Source organism: Heterodontus francisci, chromosome 35, assembly GCF_036365525.1.
Source record: "Heterodontus francisci isolate sHetFra1 chromosome 35, sHetFra1.hap1, whole genome shotgun sequence".
NCBI lineage: Eukaryota > Metazoa > Chordata > Chondrichthyes > Heterodontiformes > Heterodontidae > Heterodontus > Heterodontus francisci.
Window position 1 is genome coordinate 34480884 of NC_090405.1, and position 27068 is coordinate 34507951.

Genomic DNA, 27068 nt, shown 5'->3' on the forward strand with positions numbered 1-27068 from the left:
ATCACACAGACAGATAGAGAGACCAACCCCATCACACAGTCTGATAGAGAGCCCATCCCCATCACACACTCAGATAGGGCCCCCATCCCCATCGCACAGTCTGATAGGGAGCCCATCCCCATCATACAGTCTGATAGAGACCCCATCCCCATCACACAGTCTGATAGAGACTCCATCCTCATCACACAGACTGATAGAGAGCCCATCCCGATCACACAGACTGATAGAGACTCCACCCCATCACACAGACAGATAGAGAGACCAACCCCATCACACAGTCTGATAGAGAGCCCATCCCCATCACACACTCAGATAGGGCCCCCATCCCCATCGCACAGTCTGATAGAGACCCCATCCCCATCACACAGTCAGATAGGGCCCCCATCCCCATCACACAGTCTGATAGAGACCCCATCCCCATCACACAGTCAGATAGGGCCCCCATCCCCATCACACAGTCTGATAGAGACCCCATCCCCATCACACAGTCAGATAGGGCCCCCATCCCCATCACACAGTCTGATAGAGACCCCATCCCCATCACACAGTCAGATAGGGCCCCCATCCCCATCACACAGTCTGATAGAGACCCCATCCCCATCACACAGTCTGATAGAGAGCCCATCCCCATCACACAGACTGATAGAGACCCCATCCCCATCACACAGTCTGACAGAGACCCCATCCCCATCACACAGTCAGATAGAGAGCCCATTCCCATCACACAGTCAGATAGGGCCCCCATCCCCATCGCACAGTCTGATAGAGAGCCCATCCCCATCACACAGTCAGATAGGGCCCCCATCCCCATCACACAGTCGGATAGGACCCCCATCCCCATCACACAGTCTGATAGAGACCCCATCCCCATCACACAGTCTGATAGAGAACCAATCCCCATCACACAGACTGATAGAATGCCCATCCCCATCATCCAGTCTGATAGAGACCCCATCCCCATCACACAGTCTGATAGAGACTCCATCCTCATCACACAGACTGATAGAGAGCCCATCCCGATCACACAGACTGATAGAGACTCCACCCCATCACACAGACAGATACAGAGACCAACCCCATCACACAGTCTGATAGAGAGCCCATCCCCATCACACAGTCTGATAGAGAGCCCATCCCCATCACACAGTCTGATAGAGAGCCCATCCCCATCAACCACTCAGATAGGGCCCCCATCCCCATCACACAGACTGATAGAGAGCCCATCCCCATCACACAGTCTGATAGAGACTCCATCCCCATCACACAGTCTGATCGAGAGCCCAACCCCATCACACAGTCTGATAGAGAACCAATCCCCATCACACAGACTGATAGAGAGCCCATCCCCATCAACCACTCAGATAGGGCCCCCATCCCCATCGCACAGTCTGATAGAGACTCCATCCCCATCACACAGTCTGATAGAGACTCCATCCCCATCACACAGTCTGATAGAGACTCCATCCCCATCACACAGTCTGATAGAGACTCCATCCCCATCACACAGTCTGATAGAGACTCCATCCCCATCACACAGTCTGATCGAGAGCCCAACCCCAGCCTCATCACTCTGTTTGATAGAGAGCCCATCCCCATCACACAGACTGATAGAGAGCCCATCCCCATCACACAGTCAGATAGGGCCCCCATCCCCATCACACAGTCTGATAGAGAACCAATCCCCATCACACAGACTGATAGAGAGCTCTTCCCCATCACACAGTCTGATAAGGCCCCCATCCCCATCACCCAGTCTGATAGAGAGCCCATCCCCATCACACAGTCTGATACAGACTCCATCCCGATCACACAGACTGATAGAGACTCCACCCCATCACAGACAGATAGAGAGACCATCCCCATCACACAGTCTAATAGAGACCCCATCCCCATCACACAGTCTGATAGAGACTCCATCCCCATCACACAGTCTAATAGAGACCCCATCCCCATCACACAGTCTGATAGAGACTCCATCCCCATCACACAGTCTGATAGAGACCCCATCCCCATCACACAGTCTGATAGAGATTCCATCCCCATCACACAGTCTGATAGAGACCCCATCCCCATCACACAGTCTGATAGAGAGCCCATCCCCATCACACAGTCTGATAGAGAGCCCATCCCCATCACACAGTCTGATAGAGACTGCATCCTCATCACACAGTCTGATAGAGACCGCATCCCCATCACACAGACTGATAGAGAGCCCATCCCCATCACACAGTCAGATAGGGAGACCATCCCCATCGCACAGTCTGATAGAGAGCCCATCCCCATCACACAGTCAGATAGGGCCCCCATCCCCATCACACAGTCGGATAGGGCCCCCATCCCCATCACACAGTCTGATAGAGACTCCATCCTCATCACACAGACTGATAGAGAGCCCATCCCGATCACACAGACTGATAGAGACTCCACCCCATCACACAGACAGATAGAGAGACCAACCCCATCACACAGTCTGATAGAGAGCCCATCCCCATCACACACTCAGATAGGGCCCCCATCCCCATCGCACAGTCTGATAGAGAGCCCATCCCCATCATACAGTCTGATAGAGACCCCATCCCCATCACACAGTCTGATAGAGACTCCATCCTCATCACACAGACTGATAGAGAGCCCATCCCGATCACACAGACTGATAGAGACTCCACCCCATCACACAGACAGATACAGAGACCAACCCCATCACACAGTCTGATAGAGAGCCCATCCCCATCACACACTCAGATAGGGCCCCCATCCCCATCGCACAGTCTGATAGAGACCCCATCCCCATCACACAGTCAGATAGGGCCCCCATCCCCATCACACAGTCTGATAGAGAACCAATCCCCATCATACAGTCTGATAGAGACTCCATCCTCAACACACAGACTGATAGAGAGCCCATCTCCATCACCCAGTCTGATAGAGAGCCCATCCCCATCACACAGTCTGATACAGACTCAATCCCGATCACACAGACTGATAGAGACTCCACCCCATCACACAGACAGATAGAGAGACCATCCCCATCACACAGTCTAATAGAGACCCCATCCCCATCACACAGTCTGATAGAGAGCCCATCCCCATCACACAGACTGATAGAAACCGCATCCTCATCACACAGTTTGATAGAGAGCCCATCCCCATCACACACTGATAGAAACCGCATCCTCATCACACAGTTTGATAGAGAGCCCATCCCCATCACACAGACTGATAGAGACTGCATCCTCATCACACAGTCTGATAGAGACCGCATCCCCATCACACAGTCAGATAGGGCCCCCATCCCCATCACACAGTCTGATAGAGAGCCCATCCCCATCACACAGTCTGATAGAGACTCCATCCCCATCACACAGTCAGATAGGGCCCCCATCCCCATCACACAGTCAGATAGGGCACCCATCCCCATCACACAGTCTGATAGAGACCCCATCCCCATCACACAGACTGATAGAGACTCCATCCCCATCACACAGTCTGATAGAGAGCCCATCCCCATCACACAGACTGATAGAGAGACCATCCCCATCACACAGTCTAATAGAGACCCCATCCCCATCACACAGTCTGATAGAGACTCCATCCCCATCACACAGTCTGTTAGAGACCCCATCACCATCACACAGTCTGATAGAGAGCCCATCCCCATCACACAGACTGATAGAGAGCCCATCTCCATCACACAGACTGATAGAGACTGCATCCTCATCACACAGTCTGATAGAGACCGCATCCCCATCACACAGTCTGATAGGGCCCCCATCCCCATCACACAGTCTGATAGAAACCGCATCCTCATCACACAGTTTGATAGAGAGCCCATCCCCATCACACAGTCAGATAGGGCCCCCATCCCCATCACACAGTCTGATAGAGAGCCCATCCCCATCACACAGTCTGATAGAGACTCCATCCCCATCACACAGTCAGATAGGGCCCCCATCCCCATCACACAGTCTGATAGAGAGCCCATCCCCATCACACAGTTTGATAGAGACCGCATCCTCATCACACAGTCTGATAGAAACCGCATCCTCATCACACAGTCTGATCGAGAGCCCATCCCCATCACACAATTTGATAGAAACCGCATCCCCATCACACAGTCTGATGGAGACCGCATCCTCATCACACAGTCTGATAGAAACTGCATCCCCATCATACAGTCTGATAGAGACCGCATCCTCATCACACAGTTTGATAGAGACCGCATCCTCATCACACAGTCTGATAGAGAGCCCATCCTCATCACACAGTCTGATAGAGACCGCATCCTCATCACACAGTCTGATAGAAACCGCATCCTCATCACACAGTTTGATAGAGACCGCATCCTCATCACACAGTCTGATAGAAACCGCATCCTCATCACACAGTTTGATAGAGACCGCATCCTCATCACACAGTTTGATAGAGACCGCATCCTCATCACACAGTTTGATAGAGACCGCATCCTCATCACACAGTCTGATAGAGAGCACATCCCCATCACACAGTCAGATAGGGCCCCCATCCCCATCACACAGTCTGATAGAGAGCCCATCCCCATCACACAGTTTGATAGAGAGCCCATCCCCATCACACAGTCTGATAGAAACCGCATCCTCATCACACAGTCTGATAGAAACCGCATCCTCATCACACAGTTTGATAGAGAGCCCATCTTCATCACACAGTCTGATAGAAACCGCATCCTCATCACACAGTCTGATAGAAACCGCATCCTCATCACACAGTTTGATAGAGAGCCCATCCTCATCACACAGTTTGATAGAGACCGCATCCTCATCACACAGTCTGATAGAAACCGCATCCTCATCACACAGTTTGATAGAGAGCCCATCTTCATCACACAGTCTGATCGAAACCGCATCCTCATCACACAGTCTGATAGAAACCGCATCCTCATCACACAGTTTGATAGAGAGCCCATCCTCATCACACAGTTTGATAGAGACCGCATCCCCATCACACAGTCTGATAGAAACCGCATCCTCATCACACAGTTTGATAGAGACCGCATCCTCATCACACAGTCTGATAGAGACCGCATCCTCATCACACAGTTTGATAGAGACCGCATCCTCATCACACAGTCTGATAGAAACCGCATCCTCATCACACTGTTTGATAGAGAGCCCATCCTCATCACACAGTTTGATAGAGACCGCATCCTCATCACACAGTCTGATAGAAACCGCATCCTCATCACACAGTTTGATAGAGACCGCATCCTCATCACACAGTTTGATAGAGACCGCATCCTCATCACACAGTCTGATAGAAACCGCATCCTCATCACACAGTCTGATAGAGACCGCATCCTCATCACACAGTCTGATAGAAACCGCATCCTCATCACACAGTCTGATAGAGAGCCCATCCCCATCACACAGTCAGATAGGGCCCCCATCCCCATCACACAGTCTGATAGAGAGCCCATCCCCATCACACAGTTTGATAGAGAGCCCATCCCCATCACACAGTCTGATAGAAACCGCATCCTCATCACACAGTTTGATAGAGAGCCCATCCCCATCACACAGTCAGATCGGGCCCCCATCCCCATCACACAGTCTGATAGAGAGCCCATCCCCATCACACAGTTTGATAGAGAGCCCATCCCCATCACACAGTTTGATAGAGACCGCATCCTCATTACACAGTCTGATAGAAACCGCATCCTCATCACACAGTCTGATAGAAACCGCATCCTCATCACACAGTTTGATAGAGACCGCATCCCCATCACACAGTTTGATAGAGAGCCCATCCCCATCACACAGTTTGATAGAGACCGCATCCTCATTACACAGTCTGATAGAAACCGCATCCTCATCACACAGTTTGATAGAGAGCCCATCCTCATCACACAGTCTGATAGAGACCGCATCCTCATCACACAGTCTGATAGAAACCGCATCCTCATCACACTGTCTGATAGAGAGCCCATCCCCATCACACAGTTTGATAGAGAGCCCATCCTCATCACACAGTCTGATAGAGACCGCATCCTCATCACACAGTCTGATAGAAACCGCATCCTCATCACACTGTCTGATAGAGAGCCCATCCCCATCACACAGTTTGATAGAGAGCCCATCCCCATCACACAGTCTGATAGAAACCGCATCCTCATCACACAGTCTGATAGAAACCGCATCCTCATCACACAGTCTGATAGAAACCGCATCCTCATCACACAGTTTGATAGAGATCCCATCCCCATCACACAGTCTGATAGAGAGCCCATCCCCATCACACAGTTTGATAGAGAGCCCATCCCCATCACACAGTTGGATAGAGACCGCATCCTCATCACACAGTCTGATAGAAACCGCATCCTCATCACACAGTTTGATAGAGACCGCATCCTCATCACACAGTCGGATAGAGACCGCATCCTCATCACACAGTCTGATAGAAACCGCATCCTCATCACACAGTCTGATAGAGAGCCCATCCCCATCACACAGTTTGATAGAGAGCCCATCCTCATCACACAGTCTGATAGAGACCGCATCCTCATCACACAGTCTGATAGAAACCGCATCCTCATCACACAGTCTGATAGAGACCGCATCCTCATCACACAGTCTGATAGAAACCGCATCCCCATCACACAGTCTGATAGAGACCAGATCCTCATCACACAGTCTGATAGAAACCGCATCCCCATCATACAGTCTGATAGAGACCGCATCCTCATCACACAGTCTGATAGGGACCCCATCCCCATCACACAGTCTGATAGAGACCCCATCCCCATCACACAGTGTGAGATGTCCCCACATGCCCCAGTATTACAGAGAACTTGATGACTCTCATCTCGTGAACAGAGGAAGATGGTTGTGGCTGTTGCAAGTCTATCATCTCAGTCGCAGGACATCACTGCAGGAATTCCTCAAGGTAGTGTCCTAGGCCCTCACCTTTACATGGTCTATCTCCGACACTTCCCTTCCCTTATTCGACTTCTCTGTCTCCATGTCTGGGGATAGGCTGTCTACTAATATTCATTATAAGTCCACTGACTCCCACAGTTGCCTCGACTACACGTCTTCACACACTGCCTCCTGCAAGGACTCCATTCCATTCTCCCAGTTTCTCCATCTCTGACGCATGTGCTCTGATGATGCAACCTTCCATGACAGCACTTCTGATATGTCGTTTTCCTCAACCAAGGATTCCCCCCCACTGTGGTTGACAGGGCCCTTGACCATGTCCGGCCCATTTACTGCACCTCCACCCTCACCCCTTCCCCTCCCTCCCAAAACAGCAACAGGGTTCCCCTTGTCCTCACTTTCCACCCCACCAGCCTCTGCATCCAAAGGATCATCCTCCGCCATTTCCGCCATGCCCAGTGTGATGCCACTGCCAAACGCATCTTCCCTTCTCGTCCCTTGTCAGCATTCCGAAGGGATCGTTCCCTCCGCGACATCCTGGTCCACTCCTGCATTATCCACAATGCCTCGTCCCCCTCCCATGGCACCTGCCCATGCAATTACAGGATGTGTAACACCTGCCCTTTTATCTCCTCTCTCCTCACCACCCAAGGCCCCAAAAACTCCTTTCAGGTGAAGCAGTGATTTACTTGTACTTCTTTCAATTTAATATACTGTATTCGCAACTCACAATGTGGTCTCCTCTACACTGGAGAGACCAAATGCAGATTGGGTGATCGCTTTGCGGAACACCTCCACTCAGTCCGAAAGCATGACCTCCATATTCCGGTTGCAGACCATTTCAACACCTACCCCCTGCTGTCATGCCCACATCTCTGTCCTGGGCTTGCTGCAGTGTTCAGTGAACATCAATGCAAGCTCAAGGAACAGCATCTCGTTTACCGATTAGGCACGCTGCAGCCTGCCTGACTGAACATTGAGTTCAATTATTTCAGAGCATGATGGCACCCCTTTCTATTTTTAGTTATTTTTTCCTTTTTTATTTTTTATTTGTTTATTTTATTTTACTTTATTTCATCAAACATTTTTTAACCATGTGCCTACCCACTGTTTTTTTTCATGCTTGTGCTTGTGGCCAGGCTGTTCATTTTTCTGTCAATTAACACCCTCTCTGCACTAATGCTTTGTCTTTCAGCACACCATTAACATGCCGTTTGCCTTTGCTCCATGAGCTTCTGGTCAATTATTCTTTGTGAACCTCTGTCCTATCAACACCTTGCCTTTTGTTATCTCTTGCCCCACCCCCACTTTACTTGCTTAAAACCGATTACATTTCTCACATTTGCCAGTTCTGATGAAGTCACTGACCTGAAACGTTAACTCTGCTTCGTTCTACACAGATGCTGCCTGACCTGCTGAGTATTTCCAGCATATCGTGTGTTTATTTCAGATTTCCAGCATCTGCAGTATTTTGCATTTATTTTAGTGCCCTAGGCCCGACCCTTTTCAGTTGCTTTATCAATGACCTTCCCTCCATCATAAGGTCAGAAGTGGGGATGTTCGCTGATGATTGTTCGATGTTCAGTACCATTTGCGACTCCTCAGATACTGAAGCAGTCACTGCCTGCATGCAACAAGATCTGGACAACATTCAGGCTTGGACTGGTAAGTGGCAAGTAACAGTCACATCACACAAGTGCCAGACAATGACCACCTCCAACAAGAGAGGATCTAACAATCTTTCCTTGTTGTTCAATGCCATTACCATTGCTGAATCCCCCACCTTCAACATTCTGGGGGTGACCATTGATCAGAAAATTAACTGGACCAGCCATATAAATACTGTGGCTACAAGCCAGGTCAGAAGTTTGGGCTTCTGTGGCGTGTAACTCATCTCGTGACTCCCCAAAGCCTGGCCACAAGGTACAAGTCAGGAGTGTGATGGAATACTCTTCACTTGCCTGGATGAGTGCAACTCCAACAACACTCAAGAAGCTGAACACCATTCAGGTCAAAGCAGCCCGCTTGATGGACATCCCATACATCACCTTCAACACTCACTCCCTCCAACACACAGTGGCTGCAGTGTGTACCATCTACAAGATGCAATGCAGCAACTCTCCAAGGCTCCTTCAACAGCACCTTCCAAACTCTACCACATTGAAGAACAAGGGCAGCAGACGCATGACAACACAACACCTGCAAGTTCCCCCTAAGGCACACACTATGCTCACTTAGAACTACATCGCCATTCCTTCACTGTCACTGGGTCAAAAAACTGGAACTCCCCCCCCGAAAAGCACTATAGGTGTATGTACAGGCCAAGGACTGCAGTGCTTCAAGAAGACAGCTCACCAACACCTCTCAAGGGTAATTAGGGATGGGCAATAAATGCTGGCTTTGCCAGCAATACTCACATCCCAGGACCGAATAAGAAAATGCCAGAGCCTGGAAATACTGTGGCGAGTAACCCACCTCCTGACTCCCAAAGCCGGTCCACCATCTACAAGGCACAAGTCAGGAGTGTGATGGAATACTCTGCACATGCCTGGATGGGTGCAGCTCCAACAACACTTAAGCTCAACACCATCCAGGATAAAGCAGTCAGCTTGATTGACACCCCATCCATCACCTTAAACAGTCACTCCCTCCACGACCAGCGTACAGAGGCTGCAGTGTGTACAATCTACAAAATGCACTGCAGCAACTCACCAAGGCTCTTTGACAGCACCTTCCAAATCTGCAGCCTCTACCATCAAGAAGCACAAGGGCAACAAGCGCTTAGGAACACTACCACCTGCAAGTTTCCCTTCAAGTCACACATCATTCTGACTTTCAAATATAACACCATTCCTTAATTGTTGCTGCGTCAAAATCCTGAAACTCCATCCCAAGCAGCATTGTGGGGGTATCTACAACACACAGACAGTAGCAGAAGAAGGCCAACCCAATATCTCCTTCTCAGTGGTAATGAGGGATTGGGCAATAAATGCTGAAATTGCCAGCGACACCCACTTCCTGAGAAATGATAAAATTAATATGAAGTAATCATCCACTTCCTGAAGAAATTTACTTTAAGAAGTAGCATTGAATACTGCCTCCTAAGTTTCAGCAAGATTAGAATAACTGGTAATAGGTTTATGGATGCTAGTTTGACCTTTAAAAGGAAAGCATCTAGATCAGTATTATCTTTTTAATTGGGGTTTCTGTAGCAGCAGGGAATTAGCCAGAGCAGAATGGTGCAGGACCAAAAAGATATTTACAATTAAATGTTTCATTTGATGGAACAACAATGATATGGAACAAGAGCAAAATTATTAATAAGGTACCGACCTGCAAGTTGTACCAATTTCATCAGCCGAACGGGAAAACAGCTCATTAGTTAGGAAACAAACTGGTATCTAAAATGATGAACATGGACTCAGTTTAGATAGTCGCTCCTTATATGGTGTTGTATTTTAATGCAAAAACATAACGGCTGTCAAATTCAGCTGTGGCACAGTTGGTAGTAGTCGTGCCTCTGTGTTACAAGGTTCTGGGTTCAACTCCCACTCCAAGACTTGAACACAATCAAGGCTGACATTCCAGTGCAGTACTGAGGGCGTACTGCACTGTCGGAGGTGCTCGCTTTTGGATGAGATATTAAACCATTTGTCTGCTCGGGTGACTATAAAAGATCCCATGGCACTATTTTGACAAAGAACAAGGAAGTTATCCAATCTTTATCCCTTGATCAATATCGCAAAAATAGATTATCTGATCATTATCACTTTGTTGTTTATGAGAGTTTGCTACTTGCAAATTAGCTTCCGTTTTTCCTACATTACAATAGTGACTGGACTTCAAAAGTACTTCATTGACTGTATATTGCTTTGAGACAAAGCTCTTGTTACATATCATTGTTATTCCATCAAATGAAACATTTAATTATAAATAACTTTTTGTGGTTGTGAAAGGCACTATTCAAAAGCAAGTCTTTCTTTCTTCAGTCAGGGTTAGGAGCATATACAAAAAGTGGCAGAGATTAATCAGTATTTGGATTCAAAGGGGTTTGATCAGTCTCAAATACTGAACATTAACCATCAGCTTTTGTAAGCACTGTACTTTAAACGTGGCTTTTCAGCAGAACAAACTGACTAACTCGCTCTCCCCACAGTCCTTTATCTTTTACAGTCTCAAATGTTCAGCCAATTCTCACTTAAAAGATGCAAAGGACTCTGCCTCAACCACTGCCTGTCAAAATATTCTCTGCCCCCAACAACCCTCTGTGTAAAGAATTTGCTCCTCACTCTCGAAATGGCAATTTTAAACTGATGGCTACTGATTAAACTGTGTTAAAATGGCATGGTAAGGACAACGATACAATGACATTGAACATCCATACAAGAACAATGATTTATATCCTTCAACTTTTATATTTCTCCATTGAGATACTGATAGAAACTGATATTTCCAGATAAGGAATGTGTTGAAGATTAATGGAAAGTATTGATCCTTACCTGCAACATGTTGGAACAGGTTGATGGTCGGCACAGACTCGGTGGGCCGAAGGGCCTGTTTCAGTGCTGTATCTCTAAACTAAACAAAACTAAACTAAACTAGAACGAAAAGACCCACAAACAGAGCACCAAGTGCCATTTCAGATTCCTGGATGTTACTCTTTAGAAGCTGGGTGGCTGTTTCACCATCGCATTCTGATCTGTGAGAAAAAAAGGGAAGTGTGACTTTTAGAGGCTGTGGAAGAGAAAAGCTGCTTCCTCTGTGATCAGCTCAGATGAAATGTGTGATCTGTCATTGTATTAATAGGCCTGGGGACAGCAGTTGGCCTGTTTGTTCAACTCTCCGATCAGAGAAGGGACTGGAGAGGTGAGAGGCTCCGAAATGCAAAGTGTACATTCTGAGTGTGCACCACATTAACAGTAACAAACTGTACCAGCAACTACAGTCCACACGGTGATCAGTCTTTGTGTGAAGACATTCTTCCCAGCAGCTGTGTTCAAATTTCTTTTCACCAGTGTTAGCTCCAATCCATTGTTCTGCTATCTTGACTTATCTTCAAATATGCACAGTGGTCAATATACTTTCTCTTTAATGACTCTTCAGTATCTGGGCATCACTGGCAATTCCGGCATTTATTGTCCATTCCTTGCTGCCCTGGAGAAGATGGTGGTGAGCCGCCTTCTCCTTAAACTGCTCGCTATATGTGTGGTGTAGTTACACCCAGAGTGCTGTTTGGAAGGGAATTCCAGGATTTTGACCCAGTGATAGTGAAGGAACAGCGATATAGTTCCAAGTCAGGATGGTGTGTGACTTGAAGGGGAACTTGCAGGTGGTGATGCTCCCATGCGCCTGCTGCTCTTGTCCTTCTCGGTGGTCGAGGTAACGGGTTTGGAAGGTGCTTTCAAAGGAAGCTTGGTGAATTGCTATAGTGCTTCTTGTAAATGATACACACTGCAGCCACTGTGAAGTGGTGGTGGAGGGAGTGAATGTTTAAGGGCTGTTTTGTGGATAGGGTGTTGAACCAGTGGACTGCTTTGCCCTGGATGGCGTTGAGCTTCTTGAGTGTTTTTGGAGCTGCACTCATCCAGCCAAGTGGGGAGTATTCCATCATACTGGTTTGTGCTTTGTAGATTCTGGACATGCTTTGGGGAGTCATGAGGTGAGTCACTTGCTGCAGAATACCCAGCTTCTGATCTGTTCCTATAGTCACAGTATTTATTTGGCTGTTCCAGCTAGGTTTCTGGTCAATGAATGTTTGTGGTGGGACACTCCAGGATGGTAATGCCATTAAATGTCAAGGGGAACAGGTTAGATTCTCTCTTGTTAGAGATGACCATTGCCTGGCACATAGAGTCATAGAGTCATAGTGTTATGCAGCACAGAAACAGGCCCTTTGGCCCATCGTGTCTGTGTCGGCCATCAAGCACCTAACTATTCTAGTCCCATTTTCCAGCACCTGGCCCGTAGCCTTGTATGCTATGGCATTTCAAGTCCTCATCTAAATACTTCTTAAATGTTGTGAGGGTTCTTGCCTCCACCACCACTTCAGGGAGTGTGTTCCAGATTCCAACCACCCTCTGGGTGAAAGATTGTTTCCTCAAATCCCCTCTAAACCTCCCGCCCCTTACCTGAAATTTCTGCCCCTTGGTTATTGACACCTCTGCTAAGGGAAAAAGTCTCTTCCTATCTAACCTATCAATGCCCCTCATAATTTTGTATACCTCAATCATGTCCCCCCTCAGCCTCCTCTGTTCTCAGGAAAACAACCCTAACCTTTTCAGTCTCTCTTCATAGTTGAAATGCTCCAGCCCAGGCAACATCCTGGTGAATCTCCTCTGCACCCTCTCCAGTGCAATCACATCCTTCCTATAGCGTGGTGCCCAGACCTGTACACAGTACTCCAATTGTAGCCTAACTAGTGTTTTATACAGCTCCATCATAACCTCCCTGCTCTTATATTCTATGCCTCGGCTAATAAAGGCAAGTATCCCATATGCCTTCCTAACCACCTTATCTACCTGCGCTGCTGCCTTCAGTGATCTATGGACAAGTACACCAAGGTCCCTCTGACTTTCTGTACTTCCTAGGGCCCTACCATCCATTGTATATTACCTTGCCTCGTTAATCCTCCCAAAATGCATCACCTCACACTTCTCAGGATTAAATTCCATTTGCCACAGCTCTGCCCATCTTACCAGCCCAATCTAAGGCTTTCCTCCTCACTATTTATGACACCACCAATTTTCCTGTCATCTGCGAACTTACTGCTCATACCTCCTATATTCATGTCTAAATCATTAATGTACACTACAAACAGCAAGGGTCCCAGCACCGATTCCTGTGGTAAACCACTGGTCACAGGCTTCCCTTCGCAAAAACAACCCTCGACCATTACCCTCTGTTTCCTGCCACCAAGCCAATTTTGGATCCGATTTGCCAAATTGGCCTGGATCTCATGGGCTCTTACCTTCTTAACCAATCTCCCATGCGGGACCTTCTCAAAAGCCTTACTGAAGACCATGTAGATTACATCAACTGCCTTACCCTCATCTACACATCTAGTCACCTCCTCGAAAAATTTAATCAAGTTAGTTAGACACGATCTCCCCCTGACAAAGCTGTGCTGACTATCTCTGATCATTCCCTACTTCTCCAAGTGCAGATTAATCCTGTCCCTCAGAATTTTTTCCAATAGTTTCCCAACCACTGATGTTAGACTCACCGGCCTGTAATTACCTGGTTTATCCCTCCTACCCTTCTTGAATAATGGTACCACATTCGCTGTCCTCCAGCCCTCTGGCACCTCTCCTGTGGCCAGAGAGGATCTGAAAATTTGTGTCAGCCCCTGCTATCACCTCCCTCGCCTCACACAACAGCCTGGGATTCATCTCATCTAGGCCTGGGGATTTATCCACTTTTAAGCCTGCTAAAGCATCTAATACTTCCTCCCTTTCAATGTTAATATGTTCAAGTATATCGCAATCCCCCTCCCTGATCTTTACACCTACATTGTCGTTCTCCACAGTGAAAACAGATGAAAAGTAATCATTTGAAACCTCACCTATGTCCTCTGGCTCCACACACAGATTGCCACTTTGATCCCTAATGGGCTCTACTCTTTCCCTGGTTATCCTCTTGCCCTCAATATAATTATAAAACGCCTTAGGATTTTCCTTTATATTGACTTCCAATGTTTTTTCATGTCCCCTCTTCGCTCTCCTAATTACTTTTTTAAATACCCCCCTACACTTTCTATACTCCTCTAATGCCTCCGCTGTGTTCAGTGCTCCTAACCTGCCAGAAGCCTCCTTTTTTCCTCTGATCCAATACTCTATATCTCTTGACATCCAGGGTTCCCTGGACTTGATAGTCCTGCCCTTGACCTTAATGGGAACATGTTGGCACTGAACGCTCACTATTTCCTCTTTGAATGCCTCCCACTGGTCTGATGTAGACTTTCCTACAAGTAGCTGCTCCCAGTCCACTTTGGCCAGATCCTGTTTTATCAAATTGAAATCAGCCTTTCCCCAATTCAGTACCTTTGTTTCTGGCCCGCCTTTGTCCTTTTCCAGAACTACTTTAAATCTTACAGAGTTATGGTTACTATCCCCGAAATGCACCCCTACTGATACTTCTATCACTTGTCCAGCTTCATTCATGAAGATTAGGTCCAGTACTGCCCCTTCTCTTGTAGGACTTTCTGCGTACTGGCTCAAAAAGCTCTCCTGTATGCATTTTAAGAATTTCTCCCCCTTTAAGCCTTTTGCACTAAGACTATCCCAGTTGATATTAGGCAAGTTGAAATCCACTACTATTATTATCCTATTATTTTTACACCTCTCTGATATTTGCCTACATATCTGTTCCTCTATCTCTCCCTGACTGTTTGGAGGCCTGTATTACATGCCCAGCCAAGTGATTGCCCCCCTTTTGTTCTTAAGTTCTACCCATATGGCCTCATTTGAGGAACCTTCTAAGATATCATCCCTCCTTACTGCAGTAATTGACTCCTTGATCAACAGTGCAATGCCACCTTCTCTTTTATCCCCTCCACTGTCATGTCTGACGATTCCATACCCTGGAATATTGAGTTGCCAGTCCTGCCCCTCCCTCAGCCATGTCTCTGTGATAGCAATAATATCATAATCCCATGTGCTAATCAAAGCCCTCAATTCATCTGCCTTGTTAGTAAGACGCCTTGCATTAAAGTATATGCAATCCAGCCTTGCACTTTTCACTTGTGCCTTAACAGGTCTATATTTGCTCTGCCTTCCAGACTGACTCAGTTTCTCTTCTATATTTGGCTGTGTTTCACCCCCTACTGTACTTCCACTCTGTATCCCATGCCCCTGCCAAATTAGTTTAAACCCCCCCCACCCCCACCGACACTAAAAAACCTCCCAGCAAGGATGTCGGTCCCGTTCTGGTTCAGGTGCAACCCGTCCAACTTGTACAGGTCCCACCTTTGCCAGAAACAGACCCAATGATCCAAAAACCTAAAGCCCTCCCTCCTGCACCACCTCCTCAGCCATGCATTCATCTGCTCTATCCTCCTATTCCTTTACTTGCTAGCACATAGCACTGGGAGTAATCCAGAGATTACAACCTTTGAGGTCCTGCTTTTTAATCTGCTCCCTAGCTCCCTAAATTCTTGTTGCAGGACCTCATCCCTTTTTCTAACTATGTCATTGGTACCAATGTGTATCACGACCTCTGACTGCTCACACTCCCCCCTCAGAATGTCCTGCAGCCACTCCGTGACATCCTTGACCCTCGCACCTGGGAGGCAACATATCATCCTGGAGTCTCATTTGCAGCCACAGAAACACCTATCTGCACCCCTTACGATAGAATCCCCTATCACTAAAGCTCTTCCAATCCTTTTCCTCCCCTACTGTGCAGCAGAGCCCTCCGTGGTGCCACGAACGTGGCTGATGCTGCTTTCCCCTGGGAGGTCATCCCCCAAATAGTATCCAAAGCGGTAAATATGTTTGAGAGGGGGATGGCTACAGGGGACTCCTGCACTACCTGCCTGCGCCTACTAGTCCGTCTGGTGGACACGCATCCCTTTTCTGCCTGTGCAGCCATTACCTGCGGTGTGACCACTTCACTAAACGTGCTATCCACGACATCCTCAGCATTGCGGATGCTCCACAGTGAATCCACCCACAGCTCCAGCTCTGTAATGTGGGTAGCCAGTAGCTGCAGATGGATACACTTCCTGCACACATGGTCATCAGGGACACTGGAAGCATCCCTGATTTCCCACATAGCGCAGGAGGAGCATATCACGGGGCTGAGCTCTCCTGTCATAACTTAACCTTAGATTAATTAGTTACTCCCTTAATTACAAAATACTAATTATCACCAGAGGTATTTTTTTCAACAAAAAAAACTTTGCCCTTATTTTTTTCAGCTATTTAAATGCACTCACAGCTGCTACTCACCCAACCAATCACTTTGCAGATTTCCCATGATGTCACTCCCGCTCCGGATCAGCTTCCGCCCAGGTCCGCAAGCCGCCGCCGCTCCTGTCTTCAGGTAAGTCAATGTGTAAGTCAATGGAAGACATGTGTGGCGCAAATGTGTAGCCAGTCCATCCACAACTTAAAGGGCTCAACAATTTAAGTTCAAGCAACGGTATTGCAAAAGGGCCATTTATAATGGGCAATTGACTGAAGTTGGCCACGTTTCACAACCCAGGATCTCACGAGATTTTGTAACTCAACTTTAAAAAAAAACAATCTAGGAATCGAAATGAAACACAGACACAATGGGGTGACTTCATGAATATACTAGTCAAGAGCTAGTTGATGCAATCAGACCACACAATGGTATGCGTCTGTCCAGATTTAAGTGACCTACCTCGACCATTGAAGTCCTGTAGCCAAACTGTAAATAACACTTACAAGCTAACAAGCTGTGGGTTCCAGTATGTTTGTGGTGGACACCCACATCCCTTGGAAATGTGAAAAAAAACTGTTTCATTAGCGTGAAACTCATTCACCAATTTGATGATGCTGATAAGCCAGAATCTTCCACATCGAAATGCCTTCAGATGCTAATGGTCTAATCACAACGCAGGATCTCGAATTGTTGCAAGATTTAAGAAGTTACAATTAAAAGGAGGGAGTTGCTTCAATTATTGTCACGGGTGTGATTTTTGTACTATTAGAAACGTGTCTTTAGGAACAAGAGAAGCAACTTGCAAGGGAACCGCAGGCAGGATTGACCATCCACACAGATGGGAACGTACTCTCTGAGTGACCGACAGGGTGAGTGCATTTCAGAAATTAAGGGACAGCGTTTGTGAGTATTGATTTAACTTGAAGGGAGCTGATGTTTGTAAGTTATCAGGAGTACAATAAACTGTTAAAAAGAGTATTGTGTATACTGAGTTGTGAGCCTTGACCATTTCCCCACCTGGAGGGGGTCAGGTTGGATTTTAGAGTTAGGAGTATAAGAGGGGAGGTGTGGGTTCACCTACCTGCAAATGTTACTTGCCACTTATCAGCCCAAGCCTGAATGTTGCCCAGATCTTGCTGCATGCAGGCACAGACTAAATCATTATCTGAGGATTTGCAAAAGGAGTTGAACACTGAAAACATCAGTAAACATGCTCACTTCTGACCCTATGATGGAGGGAAGGTCAGTAATGAAGCAGTTGAAGATGTTTGGTACTAGGACATTGCCCTGAGGAACTCATGCAATGATGTCCCTCTGGTGTTGAGGTGATTGGCCACCAAAAACCACAACTATCTTCCTTTGTGCCTTAAAATTCATTCCTTTGATCAAGCTTTTGACTGCCCTTCCTATTAGCTCCTCCTTTAGGTCAGATTCCAATTTTTGCTCACATCTCTGTAGGAAAGAAATGTTGGGGACAGTTCAAATTTTGTACCAGTTCCTCTTTGTCATCATTTCTCTTTGAAATCTTGAATCAAATAACAAATGAAAATGAGGTAGTCTGCTGAATGTGATAAATACAATCGAACTCGAGGAAAATGTCCCACCAGTCTAGAAAAACCTGAGAACTGTTACTGCGGATTGTATGGTATAAATGGAGCAAATCATTAAGTAGCAGAAATATCCAAAGACTGAATCCATTTGTATTTTTGGCTGAATCTCACACCCACTTCTGCACCCACAAGCTATAACTATCTGAGAATTCTGCACTTGCTTCACTGTCAGTCATCAGTATAAATTTCACAATCATGACAACACATCCTGCCAAAATGTATGGTGGAGGCTTTAGTACTGAATTAATCTGGGTTCACTTCAATCCAGACCTTGTTGTGCGGTGTTCATATTACAAATGAGTGAGGTGCTGAAATCAAGGGCTGAAAAATAAGGCCAATGGTAGTGCTATCAAGAAACAGTTGGAGCTTGATTAAAAATATATTTCTTGGGATGTGGCCACCATTTATTGCTTGTCCCTAGTTGCCCTTGAGTAGGTGATGACAAGCCTTCTCCTCGAACCCTGCAGTCTGTGTGGTGTAACTACATCCATAAAGCTTTCAGGTTCGGAGTTCCAGGATTTTGACCTCGGGTGAATGAAGGAGAAGTAGCAATTAGGGATAGTGCCGTACGTATGAACAGGAGGACTTGGGCACTCGTCAGTGTTGGGAGCCCTGGTTGAGCCTGATTGCTGCGTCCTCACTCGGATCAGTTCATGAACTCCATTAGTTTGGCGTAAAATTCCTGCTCCACTGATAACTCAGCTCGTCATTTAGTTATAATTTTAAACAATGTTTATTGAATAACTTTCAATCACATGAGTTACATTTTGTGTATCACACAGCAGCAATGCGTTGTTCTATCTAAACAGAATCTGGGGTAGTGGGGACTGGGTTGGGGGGTGGCGGGTTATTCAGTGAAATTGGTGTTTGTCAGTAGCGTGAAACTCACAGCGAATCCACACCGTGCCACAGTTTCATTTCCATCAAAATCACAACTGGTGAAGACCAATTTCAACCCCGACTATGTAGCTGTTACATTCTTCAACTACGGGATCCCATCGCCCCACGTCCTGTGTCGGTGAGTGTGGAAACTCACAATGAGTCTGCCTCTGTGTTTTGTGTCGATTGTCACATAACTTCAGAACAATCTGCGAAAGCCAAGGACCTGCCGCCAGCAGTTTTATATCATTTGCGAAACAGTTGGAGAAGGTTTCTCTGTACACAGTCCTGCATTTCAAGCAGGTTTCATCTTACAATCAGTGAAAATGCACTTGTGTTCATGGGAGTCAGTTGCACTCTTGTATTCTGCATGTTTTCCCTTCCCTGAAAATTAATGGAAGGTTTTAAGACGATCTGAGACAACAGCTGGGTCCTCGCTTTCACGTTTCATCCAAAAGACAGCTCCTTTGGCAGTGCGGCAGTCCCTCGGTACTGTAGTCAAGTGTCAGCCTAGATTATGTGCTCAAGTCTCGGGATTGCCATTCAAATTTCCTGATACGCATTTTTAATATCTGAGGTTCCATAGCAGCAGCTTGAATCTGTAAAATCATCTCTACAGACTCCTAGCTTCAGTATGCCTCCTTGTATTTGCTCCAAAAACGCATGTTGATCCCAGCTTCTAAACAGCATCACAACAGCCTCCCATCCCCCCACCACCACCTGGCTCACACTAGTAATTCAGTGCTGTGCTATCAGGCCATGTGGGCTGGGCAGTGCTGGGCCACGCCAAACTCATTTCATGTCACAATGCTGCAAGCAGTGGAATGAGGAGACCATCCTCTAGACATTCAGGACTGCGTTTAAGCCCAGCTGCCAGAGGTGAAAGGTGAAAGGTTATTGTGCTAAAACTGCCACCAACATAGCACGCGCTGGCACAGAGAGGTCACAAGTTCAGGTGATAAGAGTAAAGCAAAAGTTCACACACTGAAACACTGGAGTCCTTCTCTGTGCTTGAGATCAATGCACCTTGTAGGTTCTGTGTGGACGAAATTGGCTCTGCACCAAATCCATCTGTACCTGATCTGGGCCCGCTCGACAATGGGGCCTAGAAATTGGATCCTGGTGCAGCGCACACTGCATATGTCCAATTAGATGGCAGCAGGAACACGGTGAATTGTACCCCTGACCTCATTTAGGAACATAGGAAATAGGAGCAGGAGTAGGCCATTGGGCCCCTCAAGCCTGCTCTGCCATTCAACTAGATCATGGCTAACCTTCTACCTCAAAGCCATTTTCCCACACTATCCCCATATCTCTTGATATCTCTAATATCTAATAGAAGGTTGTGGGCCCAGTCACAGCCCCAGAAGCAGCTGATCAGTTACAGGGGGAGGGTGCAAGCCTGAGTGACTGGGACCTGAAGTGATTGTGGGATGGGGAGAGAAGGTGTGCTCGTGGGCAGTGGCTGGTAGCGGCTCACGGTTTTAATGTGGGACTGGGAGGAGCATTCCTGCTTTCCTCCTGATTCACAATCAGGTATGGATTCTTTTTAAAACTTACTGCTTTGATGTTGGCCTCCAGTCATCTTTTTAAGGACCCTGCTTAGGTCTGGTGAGGCCACTTGGAGACCTGGTCATCCTGAATTCAGCAGTCCCCGAGTCAGCAATGCTCAGGGAAAACCAGTCTCTGGTTTGCGTCCTAGAACAAGAGTTAGGTCCTTCTTAGCATATCCAAAGTGCCTAACACCTGTTCTAGGTGACCGGCAGAGACACCTCTGCAGCACTGAAACAATATGGTGACAGTAGTGTTTCCAACACTATTTGGGTATGGAGGGTTGGTCTCTTAAATTGGACTTCTTTTGCATCCATTATCTGCCAGGAAATATGTTGCAGCGATGGGAAAGTGTTCAATACCCAGTACTTAGCACGAAGAGTGTAAAATATTTACATATTTGTTAAAAACTTGGAAAAACACTATGAATTTAAACAAGTTATCCATTGTCTTTCTCCTATTACTCGTTTATGCTCAGGTGTCCTCCATTTTAGCATAAATAGGATTTTCTTCCATTTCTAATGGGCAATGTTTTGGGTCATTTTCCTCCAGGTGGGACTGTGTCACTGCCTCTCCCGGGTTCTCTGACCCAGGACAGCCTATCACAGAATACGTCTGGTCAGTATATAATGCACCGGGATCCTCCTCTTTGAACTGTGACTGGCCATTTAGTTCGAGTTCAGTGGCTTCAGAGATTCCATGGTCCATGTGGTCTTTGCCTAGATAGTAAGAGAGATCCATGTTTAATGAGGTTCACTCGCAGTCAGGGAAAAATCATGAAAAGGGACGATCCCATTGCATGAGATAAAGGTCCAGGAGCATTAGAACAGATACAGTGTTGTCTGGGAGGATTATGTTGAAAGATTGAAACTACTTACATTTCACTCCCTGGATTTCAGTTTTGTCTCCATCACTGGGAAAACAGAACATTATGTGTGAATAATCAGTAACATGAGATTCAAACAATATGAAACAGCTGCAAGTGGAGACTCCATTCGGTCATTTTCTCCCCAGGGCCTGGATTTGAGTCCAGCCCAGGCTAAAATTCTCTCATTCATTTTAGCTCTCTCTCTCTCATTGTCTCTCCCACTCTCTCTCTCTATCTCTGACTCTGTCTTTCTATGTGCCTGTGTCTGTCACTTTCTCCTTGTCTCTCTCTACAAACATACAAATTAGGAGCAGAAGTAGGCCACTCGGCCCCTCTATCTCACTCGCTGCCTCTGTCTGTCTTTTTTCTCTGTGTGTGTGTCTCTCTCTTTATATATATTTATATATATCTGTCTCTTTGCCTGACTCTCTCTCTGGGCTGCATTTTCGTTATGGGGGTGGGAAACTCTTTCCAGGTCCCAAACCCACCCCTGAGGGGGCACTTGTTGGAATTTTGACCGGGTGACTCATTAACTGGCATGGAGACGGGTTCCCTGTCCAATTAAGGGCAGTGGGCGAGCTCTCAAGGCTGGAGAGCCAATCAGAGGCCTTCCAGCATCAGAGAAGCACCCGGTCTACCTGGAGTATTGACATATTGGCCTGCCACTGGGTCCCCACCTCCAGGCAGTTGACCTGCTCCCCGTCACATCAGGAAACTGGAGGAGACTAGAAAATCCCAGTCAGCCCCCATTAAGTGTCATTAACAAAGCTCTTAATGAGCCTAATTAGCTGCCCACTTCATGAGGATGGGCGGCTTTGCCATGCCCCAAACTCGCCTTCCCCAGAATGGCTGGGAAATGAGCACGCCACCCAGCGCTGGTATTTTCCAGGCCCCATCCACCTCAGCGGGGCCCAAAAATTCAGTCTGCTGTCCTTCCCTCTCTCTCGCCCCCTGTCTGTCTCTGTCTCTCTCCCTTTCTCTCTCTGCCTCTCTCTGCCTGTCTCTCACTATAGCTGTCTGACTCTGTTTTTCTTCCTCGCTGTCTCAGCCTCTCTCTCTCTCTTTGCCTCTTTCTTTCTACTTGTTCGCTGCCTCTCTCTCTTTCTCTTTGCCTCTCTCTTTGTCTCTCTGCCTCTGCTATGTGAGCAGTCCTCTTGCAATGAGTTTTCACAAGCTCAATCCAGTTCCCTGCCTAACACTGCTCATCTTTCAGTAAAATATTTGGACTAAGTGATCATTAAAGTTGTTCAAAGCATAAAATTGTCTTACTCAGTGTAAGTTGATTATTACAATCAGATAAGCCAAAATATTGTAATTAGAAAGTTTTAAAAAAAAGAACTGAATACATGACAGTGAAGGGATCTATTCTGACGTTGGGATGAAGGAGCACTATCGGATCAGGGAGCTGCATCTCCAGGATAAAGGAACACTATCGGATCAGGGAGCTGCATCTCCAGGATAAAGGAACACGATCAGATCAGGAATCAGAATCTTCGGGATAAAGGAACACTGTCAGATCAGGGAGCAGAGTCTCCGGGATGAAGGAATACTGTCAGATCAGGGAGCAGAGTCTCCAGGATAAATGAACACTGTCAGATTAGGGAGCAGAATCTCTGGGATAAAGGAACACTATCAGATCAGGAAGCAGAGTCTCCGGGATAAAGGAACACTATCAGATCAGGAAGCAGAATCTCTGGGATAAAGGAACGCTATCAGGTCAGGGAGCCGAGTCTCTGGGATAAAGGAACGCTGTCACATCAGGAAGCAGAATCTCCGGGATAAAGGAACACCATCAGATTAGGGAGCTGAGTCTCCTGCCATTCTATAGTGGACTTACAACTGTTCGGTTGTGAAATTGGCTGGAAAATCAGAAAATGCTTTGTGCTGTGTAGTGGAATAGTTCAGTATTTCCCTTTCAGGTTTTAGGATTTGTTCACAAATCATATCCAGTCTATTGGGAATAAAAGTGTTCTTTTTATATCACCCAATCTTTCTCTGTTTGTCTCTAACTGTTTGTCTGTCTCTAAATGTCTCTGTCTCTTTGTCTTTCTCTCTCTCTGTCACAGTCCCTGTCCCTCTCTTTCTCTATAAGGCTCCTTGATGAGATGCGTTTGAATGTCTCGATTCAGTTTGCAGCTTGTGTCAGGCACAATACAAATCCATCCCTAAATTGTCACTTTTATTCAAACAGCCTGTGAGGTGTGAGAAGTGGTGATGTCCAAGCTCCTCCCTACATTTGGAGTTGAGCAGCATTGCTAAGAGAGAGCAGAGAGAGCTTTACGCTGCGTCTAATCTGCACAGTGCCTGACCTGGAGTGCTCCGAATGATACTGGATGGCCAAAGTGGAAAAGCACCCGTGGGCTCCCCTCACCTTCACTCTATCAACAATCATCTAATCCTCCGATGCAAAAAACCCTGTTGTCAGTACTGAACATTGCTGGGGATGATGGCTGTCACCCTGCTTACCCTTTCACCACTGGCTCTTCGATCAAACAGTACACATGCCCTGTAGAGGCAGAGATTGGGCCGGTGCCCTCCAGCCCTTCACCAGGCCTTGGCTGGCTCATTGGCGTTGAAACTCTCGTCACTGAGTACGCAACATACTCTTTTTCATCTGTCTGATCCCTTCTGGGAACCACCGAGTATGGCAAACCTAGACAGAAGGATAGGAACACAATGTCTGCTTTTAGTTTCAACTCTCCAAGAGACAGGCTCGGGAGAGCTGGGCAGTAATACTAGTCACTTACATTCATCTTCCTGTGTCAGCTGCACATCAGCACCCCTACATTTATAAAAGAAAAACCTCCTGTAAGCTTCATTAAATAAGCAAAACAATACAGAAAGTCCGCCTGAAAACTGTGTGAATCCCATCCCTACCTTGGTCCTGCTGCTGAGGATCCTTTACAATACATGTGACAAGATTGGAAAGACAAAAATAAATCTTTGTAAGGCGTCTGCACTTAAATACAATTTTCTAGATTTAAATTCAACATTTTAAAGCTCTTGCTTACCTTTGACCATTTGTTGTTTCCTTCTGATTATGCAAATTACCCCAACAATGCAAATTAGCACAACGGCGCACACTATGGCTACTTGCACAGGTAATCCAATGTTGTGACCTGCAGAGGAAAAGCAACAAATTCAGTCTGTGCAATTCTATATTATACAAACAGCTGATTACACTGGTTACCAGGCTGAGGAACATAACTTTCTGGATGGAATCTGAAATAGGACAATGGTGAAGGAATGTAATTGAAACAACTTAAAATAGGTAGAAACTGTACAGCTAATCCACAATCTCTCATCTTGAATTATTTATATTAAATGATTCAAATCATATTCCAGATTGTTTCACCTACTTTCAGTATTTGTATGAGCTACAGTGCTGGTCACCGAGGATATTCCAGATGTTGAGGTTGGAATGTCTAAAGATTCTGCACTCGGTTCTGTCACAGTGAGGGAGATGTTTGTTGAAATCTTCCAGACAGGTTTCCCTGACACCAAAACATGTACAGCACAGAGATACCTCCCAGTGTCCATCACCTCCGCTGAGTGAATAGTCAGGTTGTGAGACTGGTGTTTATCAGTAGGATTGTGCGAGCTTTGGGGAGAGATTCTTTGTGATGACTTTTTATCCACACAGCAGCGTGTGTCAGAATGTAGCCTATATTCCTCAATGTGAACAGAGTGCAGACACTTGTTAACATTTCCAGATGTGATCCAAAACAGAGTGAAGGGTAAATTTTGATCTTTCCTCGTCTCAAACTGGCAGGGTAAAGTCACATTCTCTCCCTCTGACACTGTCAGCGACAAGGAGTTTTTATCAGCAGAAAATATTTCATCAGAATCTGTAAATAACATTGAAAAGAATATTTCTTACTACAATAATCTCCAATGTGACATTATGCCAAAGAATTTCATAAAATCCATGTTAACTATATCCACTGCATTTCTCTACCTACCATGTCTGTTAACTCCTCAACGGTTTGTCAGACCCAATCACCCCTTTTGAAATTCGTGCCCTCTGCTTCTCATTATTATCGACTTATTTACATATGTTGCAATTTCATCTTAATAAAGACTCTAAAATTTACCCGATGACAACGATCTGCCCAAACCTGACCCTGATATCTCACCTTAAATCTCCACAATTTCCTCCGTAATCCCTCACCCGATAACTCGATACCTCCTTTCATAACTCTCCAAAAACGTCCCCGATACCTCCCGATACCACCCTCGATACTTCGCCCAATATCTCCCTGATACCTCCCCCAATATTGCCCCAGTACACATACCACTCCAGTTTATCAGGATGAACAAGTCATGGTTTTCACATCCATCTCCAGACAGTGCAAACCAGGACGGACAGTTGGATAATTGTCTTCCTTTGGAATTCTGGACTGTGCAGGTAAATACCACCGAGTTAACTGGCTTCACATTGAAAGCCAGTGACTGAGACTCCATTTCATCTTCATTTATTTTGCAACTTTTACACATCGGCTGTTTTTGCAATTTATTCTTAGGAGAATTGATTGTTTCACAAGATTTTATGCTCTTTTTAATTTCACATGTTATTTTGTCCATTTCGACTCCAAGATTACTGGTGCTACACAAGGTTACTACATTCCCAGCACCAGTGGACATGTTGCATTGCAGAGTGGTGACATCTTCTGATCCTCGGGAGAAGAGATAAGTGGATCCTGCAGGGAAAGGACAGAATCAGATGGAGATAAAAACATTCCATACAGGAAAGATCATGAAACAGTCAAAGTGCAACTTCACATGGGGAATGATAGTGGATAGTGACACCACTCCCCACCATCACAGAGTCCAGACCAAGACTGTCATCCTCCCCCACCCCATCCCCATCACACAGTCTGATAGAGACCCCATCACCATCACACAATCTGACAGAGACCCCTCCCCATCACAGTCTGATAGAGCCCCTTCCCCATCACACAGTCTGATAGAGAGCCCATCACCATCACACTGATTAAGAGCCAATCCCCATCACACTGTCTGATAGAGAGCCCATCCCCATCACACAGTCAGACAGGGCCCCCATCCCCATCACACAGACTGATAGAGAGCCCATCCCCATCGCACAGACTGCTAGGGCCCCCATCCCCATCACATAGACGGATAGAGAGCCCATCCCCATCGCACAGACTGCTAGGGCCCCCATCCCCATCACATAGTCTGATAGAGAGCCCATCCCCATCACACAGACTGACAGAGAGTCAATCCCCATCACACAGTCTGATAGAGAGCCCATCCCCATCACACAGACTGACAGAGAGTCAATCCCCATCACACAGTCTGATAGAGAGCCCATCCCCATCA

The 27068-nt window shown here is 46.6% G+C and overlaps 2 protein-coding genes across 2 annotated transcripts in view; both read right to left on the reverse strand.

The window, feature by feature from the left end:
* LOC137350528 (uncharacterized) overlaps positions 1–16370 on the reverse strand; it is a 33841-nt gene extending 17471 nt beyond the window's left edge. Inside the window, exons 1-3 of the mRNA XM_068015189.1 lie at positions 16307–16370; positions 11514–11680; positions 11411–11429 (exon numbers count right to left, since the gene is read on the reverse strand). Of these exons, the coding sequence (XP_067871290.1) occupies positions 11411–11429; positions 11514–11680; positions 16307–16370 (250 nt within the window). The remainder of the gene's footprint in view (positions 1–11410; positions 11430–11513; positions 11681–16306) is intronic.
* Positions 16371–18827: 2457 nt separating this feature from the next.
* The window catches only part of LOC137350603 (uncharacterized), a 40358-nt gene continuing 32117 nt past the window's right edge, over positions 18828–27068 (reverse strand). The window contains exons 2-9 of the mRNA XM_068015319.1: positions 26021–26425; positions 25085–25573; positions 24737–24844; positions 24603–24624; positions 24473–24507; positions 24192–24378; positions 21736–21770; positions 18828–21576 (exon numbers count right to left, since the gene is read on the reverse strand). Of these exons, the coding sequence (XP_067871420.1) occupies positions 21332–21576; positions 21736–21770; positions 24192–24378; positions 24473–24507; positions 24603–24624; positions 24737–24844; positions 25085–25573; positions 26021–26425 (1526 nt within the window). The 3' untranslated portion in view covers positions 18828–21331. The remainder of the gene's footprint in view (positions 21577–21735; positions 21771–24191; positions 24379–24472; positions 24508–24602; positions 24625–24736; positions 24845–25084; positions 25574–26020; positions 26426–27068) is intronic.